The 13,831-nt window shown below is 40.7% G+C and overlaps 1 protein-coding gene across 2 annotated transcripts; it reads left to right on the forward strand.

Annotated features, from left to right (window-relative positions):
* Positions 1-1,273: 1,273 nt before the first annotated feature.
* Positions 1,274-8,131, forward strand: nek3 (NIMA related kinase 3). Of its 2 annotated transcripts, none has more exons than XM_072391946.1 (14): positions 1,274-1,324; positions 1,481-1,601; positions 1,912-2,005; positions 2,114-2,211; positions 2,305-2,388; positions 2,788-2,855; positions 2,937-3,023; positions 3,676-3,730; positions 3,958-4,158; positions 4,385-4,499; positions 4,601-4,750; positions 4,850-4,981; positions 5,112-5,229; positions 7,845-8,131. In XM_072391946.1, the coding sequence occupies exons 2-14, from the start codon at positions 1,485-1,487 to the stop codon at positions 7,909-7,911; spliced, it is 1,386 nt and encodes a 461-aa protein (XP_072248047.1). In that variant the 5' UTR covers positions 1,274-1,324; positions 1,481-1,484; the 3' UTR covers positions 7,912-8,131. The 2 variants fall into 2 exon arrangements, with proteins under 2 accessions (XP_072248047.1, XP_072248048.1); XM_072391947.1 differs by having other exon boundaries at positions 4,619-4,750.
* The last annotated feature ends 5,700 nt before the right edge of the window (positions 8,132-13,831 follow it).

Genomic DNA, 13,831 nt, shown 5'->3' on the forward strand with positions numbered 1-13,831 from the left:
AGTCCCCCACATTGTCAGTATTCTATGTTTTTTGATGAAGACTATTTGTGCACTGCTTCAAAAATTCAGCACTGCATTATAATTTGATTCATGTAGCCTATGGACATGAATAGAAAGCAGTGGATGCATTGAGTAGATTTCATGCAAAGAGCCCCCCTTAGCGGACACTCAGATCATATCCTCTGCTCTGTTACTGTGGGAATGTGGGAGCTTTCATTTTTTTCAGAAGAAGTCAGAGGAATGGAATGAAATAAACTAACTGGATTTTTTTTCTTTCACAAAAGGTATATTCTGAATAAGTTACGTTCCAACATTTTGGTTTCAAAGGTTTAGTGGGCGGTAATTTGTTTTACATTGGCTGAATGTTGCAGGTTCTTTGTCTGAGGATTCACTGTTTTCATCTCAATGAAAAGTATTTCCTCTAGTTGTAGCAGAGAAGAAACCTATGCTTGAAATTCCCTTGATATCTTGTCTTTGTCTTCATGGCATAGAAACCCACTGTTTTACACTTCTAAACCCTTCATTAACCGAACGATTAACTGGGATTTGAACTGTGTACTCTCTGATAAAGACTCTCCACCAACTGAGGCGTTCTGGTTTACTCAGAAGGTCATGAGGCCCTCTACTGTCAGCAACCCACATCTGTTTATTGTCATAATTTGCCGAAATGAGCAACCAGACATATGTCCAAAAGTCTTTGTGAATTACCATCTGGACAGGCCCTAACACTGATGCAAGATCACTAGATGTGAGTTTAACACATTTACAGTCTTTTTCATTTCAGCCATCCTCTTTTTACCTCTAACACTGTGTCGTGAGCCAGCACCCAGACACATTTATTCCACTTATTATGAGTGTAGTTATTACATCTTCAGGGGAAGAAGCGTCTCTCTCCCCACTTTGAGGTCACTATTTAGATGGATCACCAAAACTGATTTTCCTGGCGCACGTATTGTCCAAAACTAAGGAACCAGAACTGGTCTGTACAACACTGGTGGAGTTGTTTTCAAAGAGTTAGTGATATTTGGACTGTCTAAACTTTTTCTTTTTAATATTCAGAGTTTAATCTTTCTACAGGTTAGTTGAAGTGGTAGAAGCAGAAAACAATAGAACAATAGATAAGAGGTTAAATTCATAAACATAAAAAACTTATACTACAACTATTTTACTATTTTTCCTAAAATAAATCATAAAGATTGTATGATTAAAAATGAAGATATTGGGATCTGCTGCCATCTAGCGGACGTGCTGCTCAGCACAGCTGCGTCTCGCTCTACGTCATCACAATAAGGAAGTCGCTGCCAGACAAAACGCACGAGTCCAGGTTAATGATAATATTCCTTAATTAATTTATTTTCTGTGCATTATATAAGAGTCAAGTTGAACACTGAAGGTTACAAAGAGATAGTAAAAATTTAATGTGAGTCCAGCTTGTTGGTTTTATCCCGTGTGGTCACTTTTTCTGTGGTTCATGTTGAAGCTCAATGGAGAAATACTCCCACCTGAGAGTCATCGGAGAAGGCTCGTTCGGCCGGGCTATATTAGTCCAGTGTAAAAACACTCAGGAAAAATATGTGATCAAGGAAATCCAGCTGCCGAAGGTACGTGCAAACCATGATAATGGTCTAACCTACGTATTGTGGGTTTTTTGTTTTTTGTTTTTTTTTTTTGTCCTCGCCTTTATTGTGTAATTGGAATTGAGGAAAATCCCCTCAGTACAGAATATATTTCATGAAAACCAATAATAATGCAAATAAACAAACATATCACTGTTTGCTATCCAGAGGTTGCATATGGAAATATTATCAGTGCCCTTCTGATAACTCGCCAGATTGCTGTCCACATTGATACCTGGAGAGTTTGTTTTGCATTAAATTCAAAGTATCAATGCCTCTATTTGTATTTTTATAGAATCAATCCAAGTTGGAGAATTCAAGGAAAGAAGCCATCCTGCTGTCCAAATTGAAACATCCTAATATTGTGGCCTTCCGGGAGGCATTTGAAGGTTCGGCTCAGCACTCCTTTAAAACCTACAGTATGAGAAGATGTTTTGGGAGATGCAGTTTTAGTTGTTTGGGTTAGAAGAAAAGGAACTGTGATTGTGTCTGTTCAGTGGATGACCTCCTTTGCATTGCTATGGAGTACTGTGGTGGAGGAGATCTGCTCCAGAGGATTCAGCAACAGAAAAACACACAGTTCTGTGTTGAAAATGTACAGTAGCTCTTAAACACCTACAGCTATTTTAACTGATCACATGCCTGTAGTTTGTTTCTTATTTTCAACTATTTGTTTTTCTTTCCCCAGATCCTAAAGTGGTTTGCCCAAATGTGTTCCGGTGCAAAGCATATCCATGATAAGAGGGTTTTGCACAGAGATCTGAAGTCCAAGGTACAGTCTCATCTAAGCATTGTAGTTCACTGTTACTAACAGGTCTCTCTTTGCATGTAAAATAGGCTGCTTTCATTCATGTCTCATCCGTTTATTATTATTTATTTATTCAGCCATGAAGAAAAACAGTCACCTACAACTGATGTGGGTGATCAGATTTTCTTCTTAGGAGAAAATAATTGCAACCAGAGGTCATTAGTTTAGTTGTCTGATTGGTTGTGGGTGGATGGAAACTCATCAGTGGGAGCACTGGGGAATGAAGTGATCATAAAGAAAAAAGTTGCTGATAGAGTTAAGATCACCCCTACTGATCCATAATATCGTAATGTTGCTACAGCTTGCTGTTTATATATTTCCCTCCGTGTTAAATCAGCACTACTTTCCCATTTGCCTACCCAGAACATTTTCCTGACAGATGATGGTTCAGTCAAGCTCGGAGACTTTGGCTCTGCATGCATTTTGAACAGGTACTGCAGGGGGAAAAATGGCATGCTCAGTGCTTCATTTGCTTTTTCTGTATTTTAAGCTTGACTATTGATTTGTTGCAGCTCCAAGGCTTATGCTCATACATATGTTGGAACACCATATTATGTTGCACCGGAAATCTGGGACAACAAGCCGTACAACAATAAGAGGTATGTTTAGAAAGCTCTGCAGACACACGTACAGCTCTAATTCTCAGCTATACTCGGGAGGCCCAATAATAAACAGATCCAGGCTGGTTTTGGTGAAATGATTGAAGCTGTATACCTTTATAGCTAATAATGTCTCCTTTACAAATATTTATAAGGTATCAGTAAAATGTCCGCCCACCAGAAACTGACTAACGAAACACAGAAGTTGGACAAGGATGATCAGAAGCTGTATGGTTTCAAACTGTAAGACATAAAGATATTGGATGCCTACGGCCAAAAGTTTTATTTGTTTGGAGTGACATAATCACTGCAAAAAATCTATTATTATTATTACCTTATTATCTGTTACACAACATTATGATATTAATATTGCCAGTTGTTGGTGAATGGAGTTGTGTTATAGTGGAGTTGTGAGCACAAACACTTTTTAAATCTCTCATTAGTGTTTTAAAGTACAACACCTGTTTGACTTGACCGTCATCAGACATTCAGACGCATGTTCTAATTCATTAAACTGCCAAACTGTCCTCTTCACTGGCCAACCGTTCAGTTTTTGATGTTTGCCTGTCAGTAAATGTGAGAAGGTTTTCAGTGTTAGTCCATGATGAGTTCCTGTTGTGGAAGAATAATCACGTCTTTGTGTGCTCTGCAGTGATGTGTGGTCGCTCGGCTGTGTCCTCTACGAACTCTGCACCCTGCGACACCCGGTACTATCCCTCGCTCCACTTTTTGTCTATCATGAATTTGATCGGGGGTCTCTCATCACGTAAAATACGTCTCCTGTCATGGCACAGAGAGATACAGCAAAGCGCTGTTACAGAATGATTGAGGCCTGTAGCTTCAGCTGAGTTGGATTATGGGTATTTTTTTGTGATCGGATGTTGCAGTGTGGTTTGTTGTCTCAGGGAGCCTCACACCTCTTTCCTGTGTCCAGTTCCAGGCACCTAGCTGGAAGAGCCTGATTCTGAAGGTGTGTCGGGGTGCATACCCTCCTCTTCCCAACCACCTGCCTTATGAGCTGCAGGCCTTGATCAAGCAGATGTTTAAGACAAACCCAAAAGACAGGCCATCCGTGCACACAATCCTGACCTCTCACCGGGTTTCCAGACTCCTGCGCTCACATTTGCCATCGCAGGTAAAAACACAAGCGTCTTGTCCAGTGACGGTTGCTCTGTCAGAATGTGACAGCTTCCCACACGTCTGAAAAGCCTGTTGTCAGAATGCAAGTCAAAGTTACACAACTTCTTCAGCTGTGGTAACCCTATGTGGAATCTGACCTTTGACAAGCTGCTGTTAGTTCAGGTGGCATCTGAGCTTTTATTATGTGTTTAATTTACGGCACTGCTTTGGATCTTTTGCAGGCCGTAGACAACGAGACAGAGGGGAGGCGTACAGGTCGGTGGAACAGAGAAGAAGGGAAGAAAGTGGCTAATTTTCTGGAAGAGAAGAGTGTGATTAATACATCAACATTTGAAGGTAGTCAAAACGGGGTCAAACTTAAAAGTGTTATTTGTAGAAAGTTTAATGTGGTAGTTTGTGAGAAAATAGGAACAAATGACTCAGACTGTTTACCCCAGATGTGTTATTACCCAAAGGTGGCTGTGAAACCACTGAGCCCCGCCCTCGAAAGCAGTGGGCGAATGAGCCACCAGACACTCTGCTGCAGGTGTTAGCCAGTGCCAGCCTGGCCTCATCGGACAGCATGGCCTCGGCCGGTTCGACCCACGGTGGTACAACAGCAGTGGAATTTTCATTTCCTGAGATGTACAACAAAAAACGTAGAGAATGAAGCACATTATCGGAATGTTCTTTCCCTGTTTTTCCAGGTGTGTCAGAGGGGCCAGAGGACGGCAAGCGGAGGAGACGATGGGAGAGGGATCCTCCTGAGAGGCTTCTGGATATGTTGGAGAAGGCCCAGCTGAACAAAGCCTTCAGTACCTTTTTAATAAACAGAGGAGGTCTGTTGATATTTGACATGCTGTCTTAATATAAGAGCATGTTTAAAGATGCCTCTTTCTTTTCTTTCTTAATAGGGGCGCTGCGGTGTTGTATATGGTGAAAAGGGCTGTGTGGTATTTCTACTTTCAGATAACAACCCTCTGGTCGGGCCCCTGGCCCAACCACGAGGGGATGAGACTGACGGTCCCGAGCCAGAAGTGGTTCTAGACGAGCACAGACTGCAGTCACGCTCTGATGATGAGGACACGTAAGACTTATGGCTGTATTTTGAATTATATGACTAATGACTTGCATCATGTGACGCATCGGCAGTACAGAAGAGAAATAACCGCTGGCTGGTGGTTTTTATTTCACTTCTTGATGTCACTTGATAAGGTCCCAGTGGTGTGTCCGCATGGTTCTGCAATCCATGTAAACATGCAAAACATTTTTAAAGTTTTAACAAAATGTGCACATGGGGTATGGACTGTGCAATTTATGGCAAATATCTACAGTCAGGCCAGTAATTTGGAGACAGTGACACTTTTTAACAGAGATCCCAGTGACAGGCTACATAAAACTGCAACATTTCCAATTTTATTGCACTTTACACACTTGTACACATGTTTATAGGTAAATAATTATATAATTGTCAGTATGTGTAGTACAATAACACCCCCTCACCTGGCTGATAGCAGCAGCTGTAAATAATGTGTTGAATTAATTTCATTCATTCATTAGTTTTTTGCTGCTGGAACTTTTTTGAACTTGCCTTTGCAGGGAATAAATAAGTGGTTCAAAGATATAAGATAAGATCTCAGCTGTTAACCAACACATGTAAGAGTTGCATAATGAATGTATTTTTAAAGAGCAGACTCTGCCTTTTAGTGCCTGCCTAGCTTCTTTTTGTCTTCTGTGGGGAATACAACTCCATGAGATTAACATCAGGCGACTGACTTGGTCACTGCAAAACATTCCAATTCTTTATCTGCAAAAAAAATCCTGGATTGATTTGGATCATTTTACAGTGCCGACCCATCGGCTTTACTGGACTTTGCTCATTCTTAGTTGATGGTTTATTCTAATACGTTTCAGTATTAGTCAGTTTCTCTGTTCTGTGGACTTATCATAGAACACCAGCACAACGCTGTGATCACGATCAGATCCAAACCTTCTCCATTCTGTTTTCTTCTCAGCACTCTGGTTCAGGTTGATCGTAGTTCTGTCCAAAGAATGCTGTCCCGGGACTGCTCTGACCAGACCCCTCTTTCCTGTGGGTGTGAATACCCTTAAATTAAAGCTGAGAATCAGGATATTCGCTACGCAGCTGTAACATGAATCTGTTTTTGTATATAGCTAAAATAATAAAAGCTGTGTCCCTGTCCAAATAGTTCTGAGCCTGACTGTATGTCAGCACCTGGCAAAATAAACATTCTTCACATTGAATATTAATGTGTGCGTGGAGTCTCCACTGCTGAATGTATGGAATGTGCTTGGTTTGTATTATTTAGGGGTCTAGCAGCGAAGCTGCAGAACCCTATTGTTTTAGTAGCTTTTCTTATTATTATTATTATTATTCTTCTACTTTCCGCTGCAATTGAAGTCTATGGCAGCCCCATTAACGCAATGGTAAAAAGTTGTGAAATTTGGCACATCTATTTAGCAAATTCCCATTAACAAATTCAACAAATTTGGTGCCCAAATTCAAAACTCTCTAGCGCCACCAATGGGTCAAAGTTTGAAGCTCATTCAGCTAAATAACTTTTGACTCGTTGATCCAAATTTCAAAAACAAGGCATCGTTGGAATCCTTGGATCATGACGAGTCCAACGCACCCTATGACGTCATTTTCCGTCTAACTAGATTTTCCGCCATCTTGGATTTTGTTGAAAACCTTCAAAAAGTTTCACAGGTCACAAATTTTAACCAATTCTCATGAAAATTGGCACACAGTATCATTGGACAAATCCGCACAAAGGATACGAAGCGGATTTTTCAATTTCGACTTTGTTCACCCAATACAACCAATCAAAGTTAACGGCGACAACGCCAAAAAGGACGTGAGGCCATATCTCAGCAACAGTTTATTCTTTTGACATCAAACTTATGACACAGACTCATAACTCGATCTTGAAGAGGCCCAAGAATTCTGGAGACCTTTGACCTATAGGTGGCGCTATATTTAGCAAAAATGCATTTTTGGTCATATCTTTGGACCCGTTTGTCCAAATTTCACAAATGAGGTATTGTTGTAATCCCTGGATATAGCCGACGTCAATCAACCCTATGACGTCATTCGCGCCATCTTGGATTGTCCGCCATTTTGAATTATATCAAAAACCTTCAAAACACATTACAGGTCACCCAGATTGTCTGATTTCCACGGGACTTGACACATAGAATGGTCAGACCAAGCCTCACAAGAGCTATCATGTGGAATTTTTTATTTCGTTTCCCTTTGCCCGTAGCAGCCAATCAAACTCAGCAATGATGCGCCAAACACGACGTGAGGCCATATCTCAGCAACCATTTAATCTTTTGACATCAAACTTCTAATACAGACTCATGACCAAGTCTGTATGAAGCCCAAGAAATCAGGTGCACTTCCACCCAGTGGGGGCGCTGTAAGTACAAAAACTGCATTTTGCTCATAGCTTTGGAGCCGTTGGTTCAAATTGGACAAATGAGGTACCGTTGGAATCCCTGGATGAAGACGAGTTCATCTGAAATACCAAACTTGGTCTGTGGACTCATGATGCCCTCCTGAGCAGCCGCAGGCTTACCTGCTGTTCTGCTAGACCCCGCCATCGCTGCTTGCAGCTATATTTATATAATTGATCTCATACATGAAAACATGATTCAAATGCATTCTTTTTCTCACAGGGACTTTGAGGAAGAATCTCCATGTGACTGGATGGATGAAGTTGAGAAAATGTTCTTGGAACACTAAAGCTTAATTTCCTCTGACTGGACTCAATCACTCAGTTAGGATTAATATTTACACTTGGTGAGAACACTATGTGCCAGCCTGCTCTAACAAGATGATTTAAAGGCCAGGTTTGAAGACCGTTTGTTAATACTATCGACTGTTGATTGCTGCAAAAAGACACTAAAGATTTCACATGAATGTTGTTTAACTTGTTATGGTTAAATATTTGTTTCTATGAAGATGTTTGAGGTGAATGTGTGTGCTATTTCTGGTTTGATTGAAGCATCTGCTGTGTGCTGTTCGGGTCAGCGGTGATAATATTCCCAGTAGACTGAAGGCCGTCTGGAAGCTGCTGTTCACCTCTTTGGGGAAGCAGGAAATATTAGCCTCAAAGAAGCAGGGTCTCCACAAGGTCGTGTCAGTTTGAGCCGGCCTGCTCTTTCTGAAGTCCATTTCCTCTACTATATCAAAAGCAGACTAAACATTTTCAGTTGTTATTCTCTTGATGAGAGACTAACAAACCATACATCTGGCCCCTTTGGCTGTTTTTTTTCTTTTTTTTTTTCATTCGTTGTTGCAGAAAGTGCACAGATGTCAAAGATTTTAGTGCTGTTCCTCCCATATGAGATGCAGATTAAATGCCACTAGGTGGCATCGAGACAACTGACTAAAGTGGAGTGGGAAAAGCTATGATTATCCCTCTGGTAATAAAAAATCAGCTATGCTCAAATGTCAGTGCCCATCTTGCTTATATGTGCACTTTGCTGTGTTCTCGTGTACAAGAAGAACCTGTTACTGTCTTTGTTTTGCCAAAATAAACGCTTGAAAGCATGGAGTAAAAGCAAACAATAGCTCAACCCAAGCCTCGCCCATGACATTTTGGGCTCAACAGGATATAGATATTACAGACCCTTGAGTCAACAAAACCAGAATGGTGCTGATTCACCAACGGTCACACCAGGGATGGATTATCCTTCTGCCAAAGTTCCTGAAGTGACTGGAACCTCCCAGTGGCTGACAGGAGAGCTCCACACCATGAGACTGGGTATCTGTCCTGGATGTGTTTTATTGAGGAAGCTCGGGGCTGCAGCTCGGCTCTTATCTTGGAGTCACAATGAATCCCCATCCCCATCTCTGCTTTTTTTTAAATGATATTTTGTTTCCCCTTGTGCCCCCCGAAGATGTTCATGTTCAGTGAAGATACAGATAAATTGGTGCAGCATAGCTGAGTTACAATGTCATCGGGTTCTGTGTCCTGCAGATAGGAGGGTCTCCCATCAGTGGTCATGGTGTATTAGACAGAGTCCTTACAACTCTGGGAATACAAGCTGATGAGTTTGGCCCTGAATTTGTACAGTCAGAAATATATCAACAGTTTCAGTTGTTAAATTAACAATAGGTGTATTTAAACATGAAATTGGAGTTAAATTATTCTCTTGATCATATGCTTTCTGAATTGGGACCCTTTTCTTAAATCAAAGGTCTTAATTTAACAGTGATGGACAGTAATAATACACAACTTTATGTGTAGGTTGAGTGAGATTCTGTATGTTTTTGTTTCCCAAACTAGGTTATAAAACTAGCCTTTGCTTTGTCATTTGGCATAGCATTAATAATGATATTGAGACTTGTGTGACAGGAGTTTAAAAGCCTAAATGTGAAATTAACTTTAAATAACTGTTGCAGAGAACAGCTTTTGATCTTTAAGAATGACATTCTGTATCATACTGTTGTTTGTGCAGCTCTGTAATAACACTGTTAGTTGAAAGCGTCCACCTCCTTTGATTGTTAAGACAAAAGTTGAAGACCTGGCTTGAAAATAAATCCAGATAGAAAGGTCATGAAGTTGTTCTTCATAAAATACAGAGCCAAACAAGCAGATGAAGACAGGCTTCCTCTTGCAGGAAGGATGTGAAGCTATCTGTTGTACCTCAAAAGGAGGCAGAAAAAGAAATGCGTGTTTGTATGAACTGCATTTGTGCAACACGTCTACACTTACAACTGAGTTTTTAAGGTCAACAGGGAAACGCAACCTCAATTCGACCAGGTTTTATGATGTGACTCAAATCCTATGCCCACAAAAGAAACTGAGAAATGAAATGTGCAACCAACTAATGTCACCCCTATCACCGCAGAGCTATATGTTTGTTGACAAATGTGTGAAAACCACAGTAACAAGATTTAGCTCGAAGCATGCCTGCCGAGCACCTGATGCAAGAAAAAATCTGTGGAACTGAAGCACACGGTGTGATGCAGTACTTCCTTCTCTTCTCTGTCACTCGTCTTAAAACAGGCTACATCCTGTATTTCAGCATGTACTCTGAGTCACAGTCAGATTCATTTTACTGCTTGGTGGTCTAATCTAAAGTGATTCATTCATTCTCTTCCTGTTCATCTCGGTGACCTGATAGCAAACAATCACACAACATCCCTTATTATCAAATGATGCACAAAAGACCTTTCATTTAGTCTATCTGGGAGCTTGTGCACACACCTCGGCCCTCAGCTGCTGTCATCATCTTTGACGAAATAATGACACTGGCTATCTGCAACACTTTCTATTCCTCTTTCTATTCCTCCTCTTATGTGTCCCTGCCTCACTGTTTTTGTGCCTGTTTTTTGCATGTCCTCAGTTTCACTCAGGAAAAGCGCCGCAGATGCAAGATGACCCAATGATCCCTGTCTGGCTACCGATGCTTAGAAAGCCATTTTCTATCAAAATCCCCTGTCTCCTCTGCAACTTTTTGGTTTGTTTGTGTCTCCGATGTTCAGCTATATTACTTTCTGTATTATATATAGCCTCAGAAGTACATAGTGGGGGGGTGATACCCGCTACCACGTGTCACCCAATAAAGAGAAGTTGTTTATTCTTCATGGGGAGCAGATCTTCCTGTTAATAGCAAAGCACTTAAGTGCTGCAGTTGGGAGTCTCTTTTCAACTATAAATATGAAGGCTGTCATTGTTATGATTATTTCTAGCGCTCTACAGTGACCCTCTATTGTCTGTTGCCAGCCTTCTTTTGCTCTGAATCACACAATAGAGACTGGCGTGGCCAAGCAGGGCTTTGTTGTAGAACAATTTATCAGCAGCTCAAAGTAAAAAGATCAAGAACAGTTACATTAGGATCCTGCTGGAAAATGTGAACTGGGACACTTTTGGCTGTGTTCAGCTTGTATGACCTCTTGCTGATTTGAATGTTACTATTGTTTGTAGCAAACATGAGGCCCCCCACCTTTGGTTAGGGTCACAGTCCCTGCTAGCCTGTCTCTTTGCCATCCTTCCTTTTAGCCAATAATAGATCAACTGCAGACGACAGAGATGCTTCCTCTCGGAGCTTGAATGTAGGTTACTGAAATCTACTGTTTTATCATTTTTTGAATGAATGAATGAATAAAGTTGTAACCAAATATGTGTTTGTGAAATGTGGTCATGTCTTATTCTTGTTGAGTCCAGCGTACCTTCCCTGATAAGTGGCCAACATCAAATTAAATTCAAATCTATAGAATGCAAAAGCAGACAAGCAGAAGTGCTGAAGAAAGAGTGGTGATCTGTCACAAAGCCTTACCGTGCTGGCTTTATGGCCACGCCTTCAACGGTGCAGCAACAGGATAGCACATACTGGCACCACCCAACTACACTTGGCACTACAAGGCTTTTATGCATCTGGTAGACATTTTTATCTAAAACAACTTTCACTGGTAGGGTAAGGGGGTCTTGCCTGAGAACCCCTGCTGGTACCTTTCATGCAGGGGATTTGAACCCAGGTCACCCACATGAAAATCTGAAACTCAGATGTGTCTCCACTTACAAATGCCTCACCATCTTGAGACTAAAAGCTTTCTTTTGCATACTCATGAGTCTGAAATGTTGCACAGGCTCTATGCACATTTCACAGTATTGTACAGCAGGACTACTGAAATAAACACAACCACAGTAAGAGCAAGTAAAGGGCTGCAGGCTGTGTTTTTTTCTCTCACAAAACAATTTTTCGAAGAATTCTATATTTGTCTTCAATTGAAGGAGTGTACCCTTTCATAGATTCAACTGGACTGTGTCCTTTAATTGACAGTGTTATATAGCTTGAGGCTTAATTTCTCATCTGCCTTCAAATAATCTTATATGGTTTGTTTAATTTGAAAAATTTAATTTGTTGGGAGGAATATAACTAAACAGTAAACTTGCAAGGAGTAATGTTGGAGCCAAGCTGTTAAGCAGGCAACTGATGCACAACACGTTGTACTGATGAGATATCGTTTATTTCCTGTTATGTAGTTTTGCCACTGATTTGCTGGGAGGGTTGTCTCTTATCTGTTGTAGCTGTCTCTGCAAGTGTTAGGATGCTAGAGTTGCTGACACGACACTTGAAAATGAAAAGAAATGAACAGCTGTCCCCAACCTGTGTGCCAAATATTTAAAACTTTATACCATACTGAACTCTTTTATCAATCCTATAGAGGCTGCCATAGACTGCAATGACAGAAGAAGACACACATGATGGCTGCCGATGCTGGTTTGCTCCTCAGCCTCCAATTAAGTCACAAAACAAGTACGACACAAATTCATTTAAGCATGACAAAGAAACTACAGTCCATGCACTAGCATGAATTAAATCAGTCAGTCTTGTGAGTTTGTGTGTCAGCACAAATGGTGCTGAAGCAGACAGACCCCAACACAAGTTCAAAGCATGATCAATATCTGCTCAGTGGTTAATGTTTTTATCAGTCCAGCCACTTCCTAATTCACTTAACATGAACAATTTTTGCACCAGTGGAGATGATTCCCATGGAGAAAACCAAAGGATGCAGTGTTTATCATATTTTATTGACATAGTAGCTGCAGGCTCAACTTTAAAATATGTATAATGCAGACAGTGTTCATGGACATCATTCTTAATTTGATTTAACTCTGTTATAATTTAAAGAAGGCATTTTTAACGGGGGTGCGTGTGGCTCAAGTTGACTTGCGCAGTAAAAAATATGGATGCTCCAGTCTCCACAATGTGAAGCTTGATTGGATGATTTGCAAAATGTTTTATTTCTGGTTCAGGACCTAGATGTGAGATTGTTCCCTGCTGTGGTAATCATGAAAAATAATCAGAAATCCTTGCAGGACACCCCTGATCGATTATCATTCTGACGCCAACTTTACACCCGCTGGAATTATCTTGGCCTTATCTGTCTGTTACATGGAGCTAATAGTGTGGTTTGTTTTGGAGTGATGCAGATAACCTCAGGGCTATTGATAAGCCGTGCCCTTCCCACCTCGAGGCCAGAGTGTCAATAAATTGTCTCTCCAGGGTCCTGGTTGAACAGGATGTGGGGGCTGAATGCTGAATTCTTTTATATTTTACAAGGCATTAGGATGGAAATGCATTTCTTTTGAAAAACAGGAACAGGAAGAGTAAACAATACAAATAATTAAATCTCACTAAGAACACTGGCTCTCAGGCAAATGGGGGCTGAGCAGATGATGGAATTAAATAGCTATTTTCTGTGGGACCAAAAGACTGAATTCTGCTGAGGAAGAGAGGGAAAGCATTGTGTAGGCTCAGTAGAAATTCCTTATGAGGAACATGCTGACCTCAAGGGCGACCTGAGAGCATCGTTTTTTAAGCGTGGCTGTTCTGTGGAGTGTGTACTGCAGTATTATCACTAATCCTGCCATGTACTTGGTGGAGCTGCTGTAAAACTAGGTAAGAAGCTTAAATTCTATAGTTACCAAACAGTTCAGGACTATTTCTGATGCATTTTTAACTTATTCACAGGTATGTGCAGTGAAGAGGTTAATAAGGATTTGTCAGGGTTCACAAACCAAGCAAACACAGCAATGTACTTTTTAAAACGTGAAAATGTGCCCATTTAAGCTGGCCTATGATTAAGTACACTTGATAAACAATAAAAGTAAACTTAAGTACACCTAATAATCAATATTCTAAATAAT

The sequence above is a fragment of the Leuresthes tenuis genome, unplaced genomic scaffold (assembly GCF_036924035.1).
Source record: "Leuresthes tenuis unplaced genomic scaffold, fLeuTen1.0.hap1 SCAF_9, whole genome shotgun sequence".
Lineage (NCBI taxonomy): Eukaryota > Metazoa > Chordata > Actinopteri > Atheriniformes > Atherinopsidae > Leuresthes > Leuresthes tenuis.

What these genes read in the sequence shown, in the direction of transcription:
- nek3 (XM_072391946.1), top strand. Translation starts at nt 1,485, where the DNA reads ATGGAGAAATACTCCCACCTGAGAGTCATCGGAGAAGGCTCGTTCGGC. An exon ending in CTTCCGGGAGGCATTTGAAG is followed by an intron (nt 2,006 to 2,113) that starts GTTCGGCTCAGC and finishes GTGTCTGTTCAG; the next exon opens with TGGATGACCTCCTTTGCATT. An exon ending in TCTGCACCCTGCGACACCCG is followed by an intron (nt 3,731 to 3,957) that starts GTACTATCCCTC and finishes TCCTGTGTCCAG; the next exon opens with TTCCAGGCACCTAGCTGGAA.